The sequence below is a fragment of the Asparagus officinalis genome, chromosome 6 (assembly GCF_001876935.1).
Source record: "Asparagus officinalis chromosome 6, Aspof.V1, whole genome shotgun sequence".
In the NCBI taxonomy this organism is placed as follows: domain Eukaryota; kingdom Viridiplantae; phylum Streptophyta; class Magnoliopsida; order Asparagales; family Asparagaceae; genus Asparagus; species Asparagus officinalis.
Window position 1 is genome coordinate 59,611,048 of NC_033799.1, and position 4,032 is coordinate 59,615,079.

Here is a 4,032-nt window from a genome sequence, read left to right on the forward strand (position 1 = left end):
AATTATATAGAATTTTTTTGGACTTAGTATATCAACTGAAGGAATTGACAAGAGATTCACATATATATAAAGGTTATAAGTATTGTAATGTAAAGCAAGCCACACTAATTACCATAAAGTAATCTACACAAAATAAATTGTTTGTACATAGACTTAGCAAAAATAAGGAAAGAAATCTGAGTAGTTTCCAAATTTGTAAAGGATCGTCAAAAGGAAATCTGAGTAGTTTCCAAATTTGTAAAGGATCGTCAAAAGGAAATCTGAGTAGTTTCCAAATTTGTAAAAGGATCGTCAAAAGCTATCGATAATAGGATTCATGCTGCAGGCCTTGCAGGATTGTAACTGTATACCTCAAACTCACCTGAGAAATTTCCGTCGTTAAGTTGCTCATTAAAGAAATTCACTCTCTCCTCGTTCTTGGTGACCATCGAGTAATCTTTGCTGTATTGGTAGTAGGAACCATTTGCTAGTTTATCCGATTCACCATCCATTGCCATTTGCAGACAATCGGGAGTCTGTGGAACTTCACCAGCAGGCCATTCATCCTTCTCAATTGAATTGTAGATGAGATCTTCGCTAGAGTTGAAGTTTCCTCCATCGCCATTGTCAACGTCTACTAGCATCCTTTTCTTCTCCCTGGTTCTCTCCCTTGCTCGAGCTCTCGCCTCAGCCCTTGACTCCCTCGTAAGCACACTTCTGGATGACACATCCTTTTCTTTAAGAGGGTGTTTCTTTGTAGAATCTGATTTCTTCCCACTATAAGCGATGACAGGTGCATCTTGCGCATCAACGTTGGTAGCACTAGCCAAATGGATGAGGTGCTGCTCAATGGCAGATCTAGAGTGAGTGATGAGCCAATCAACAGTGGCACTGGCCTTGTCGAAGCCGAGCAAGTCTTGGAGGCTGAAAAACTTGCGAGCGACCTCGAGGGAGAGCCTCATCCTTCGGTCTCGGAGCCCTTGAGCTGTGTGGATCTTGCTGTGTCGATCGGTCCTTAGGCTCCTTTGTTTTCCACCTTCACCAGCAGCTTGGACGCCCTTCTTTTTTCTTGAAATTGGTTCTGTTGATGTATCTGTTTCTGTTGTTTTCTTGCTTGTGTTGGCTTCTTGATCTCGTTCGAGTTGTAGCGGTGTAAAATTATCAGTGAAAAGGTCGGCGTGGCTCATGAGGTTTTCATCATAGTAGAGGAAGTGGGCAGGAGAGGGTGGTTTTAGCTGAGGAGATGAAAGAGCGGGAAACCCGTCATTGTTTTTCAAACCAAAAGGGGTGTCAAGGAGGAGGTAAGAGGGGTCTCTGTAAGGAAGCATGCTGCAATTTAGGAGTTTGTTTTTTTTTTTTTTTTTTTTGTAGTTAATTCTTGCTTTGTAAAAGGAGAGAGATTTTGGGGGAAAGAAAGTGTGCTGTTGATGGAGCGCTGAGGAGGAGGAAGAAAATCTGTAGCAGAGGTGCAGAGGGGCCTAGTAGGACTATTTAAAAACCCCACTTCCTTACACTGTTTGCTTATTAACTTAGGGTTAGGGTTAGAGAAAGTCAGCAAGGGGTAAATTACACTGTAGATAATTATCACTAGAAAAATTCCGTACGGTCAAATAAGAGAAACAGTCCTAGATCAGTATACTCATCTCGTCTAATTTTTAGAATCATCAGCTGTTAGCTTACAGAATCCATATTTATATAATAGCGGTGCCAATGTATTGCAAAATCCATATTATAATAGCGTGCAAATGTGTTGGATATATCTAATATGATACTTATCATGTTCATATTGATAAAGTATTGATCACAAATAAAATTATATTGAGGACATTTGAGACAAATGTAAGATTGATAAAACAAATAAAAATTACGTGATAGAAGAGTTGCTACAACAAACATAATTTCTCAAATTTCTCAAATTTAAGCCCACAAGTATTCTTCACTTATTTTAAAATTTGACATTGGATCACTACACCCCCAAAATTTGTCACATAAATTTAATTTAAGGTTAAAGTAATTTCAACCGTGATTGATACACATATTCGAATATTCATACATGAATTCAAAATTCTATTGTATTTTTATCCTGCCTAAACTTAAGTCTAGAGTTGCAAATAGTTCAAATATGGCTCTCGGATATGATACTAATTGTATCCATATCACCTATTTGCCAAACAAGCAGACATATATGGATACAAATATATGTCAATAAGAAAAATCCATAACCATATGCGCTAAATTGAATATGGATACCGATATACATGTGAATATATGCAGATATAGATGTGGATACAAAACGGATATGAGAAAACTATGTATTTTGAAAAGAAAAATATTTATATGATAAAAGAGAGTTTGTCAATATATTTGTTATATTTGAAACTCTAAGACTAGATCTCAAGACCTAAAACAATTGTAACTATATCACCAACATATATTCGGATATATATTTTGAATATGGGCCCGAATATTCACTAAAAATATTTCGAGTTTGTAATCATATACTATCAGATATAGATATTTAATAATCATACATGTGTCCTCACAAATATATCCGAATACATATGTGTGTACGTATATATACATATATTTACATTTATATATATTTTGCACCCTTACGTGTATCCATTTACCGTAGGTATGCCCATTGTATTGCACCGTCTAGAACAGAGGTTTTGTTACATGGTATTTATAGATAATCATAAGATTTGGGTTTTCATTTTATCTTCTATCCTTTCTTACACTACGCCCCAACTGGGTCCGTACACTTGCAAGGCCATTGGTAGCACGTCCTTTTCTCACAAGCCCTACCTAGGGACAATACTTTTCATCAGCGGGCTTGTGATCTCTCCCCATCAAAAACGCCTCTCTCTCTCTCTCTCTCTCTCTCTCTCCCCGCCCCACACCCCAACGTCTCTCTTCCCCCTCTCTCTCTTTATTTCTCCTCTTTTTTGATAGGATGGGGTGCGCTGAGCACCAATTTTGCCGATCGCATCCAATTGCAGCGCTGCTAATTACAGTCAATCCCTCCTCTGGTGCTCGTGCGAGCTTCAGAGCTGTTGCCGCCCCCAATTTGTGGGGTCATTTTCTGCTCAGAGAGAATGACAGAAATAAATGATAACGGCATACGCCGCTGTGTCTTTTTTCTTTTTCTGCCATCTATACATACCTCTCCAAATCATGTCATTAAAATAGGTGAACGGAAAAGAAATGGTGACAGTATTGAGCTTTTTAATGCTTAGATTAACCGTGAAGGCCATCTCCAACTGGCCTCTAAAGAGTCAAAATCTCCAAATTTAGAGAGTAGAACCTCTCCAACCACTCTCCAAATTTAGAGATCTCCAAATTTGATCCTCCAAATTTGGAGGGTGAAGAGAAAATTTGGAGAGTCTCTTTAAAATACTATTCATGTTTTATTAATTACAACTTTGCCACTTTTAACTATTTAATTTCTATGCTCTAGCCAAATTATTAGGGACATTAAAGTTGATATATATACTGCTATCCTCAACAAACCTCCATTGCCAAATGAAGACTGGGCCTGGTTTCATTCCCTGTAAGCTGAAGTTAGAGAGTTTCTTTGTTAGTTGGGTTTTAGTTCTTAGTTTCCAAAGTGTCTGAGATTGTTAATGTACTTAACTTCTATATTTTGGTTTGTGAATAAAATCTTTCGTTTACCAAGAAAAAAAAACTATTTAATTTCTTAAAAATTACCACTTTGCCATCATTCTTAGTAATTTAAATTAGATGTTTAATTTCAAATAAATATAGTTAAAAAATTATTAATCTAATATTTGAAATCATTATATATTTGGAAAGGTCTCGTTGAGATCTTTAAAATGAAATTAAGATTAATTTATTTTAGTATTATTATAAAATTATTAATTTTTAAATTAAATAAATAAGTATGAGACATAAAATTTAAAATACGATGATCTATTTAACTTGCTCTAAATTTTAAATTAAATAAATAAGTATCAGACATGGAAAGGTCTCGATGTGATTTTTAAATTAAACTAAGATTTTATTTTTTTAATATGTTGTATTGCATTATTA

General features: G+C 35.7%; 1 protein-coding gene across 1 annotated transcript; it reads right to left on the reverse strand.

Moving 5' to 3' along the window:
* LOC109845170 (transcription factor TCP12-like) lies at positions 279-1,419 on the reverse strand. Its single transcript, XM_020414384.1, has one exon. The coding sequence runs from the start codon at positions 1,305-1,307 to the stop codon at positions 315-317; it is 993 nt and encodes a 330-aa protein (XP_020269973.1). The 5' UTR covers positions 1,308-1,419; the 3' UTR covers positions 279-314.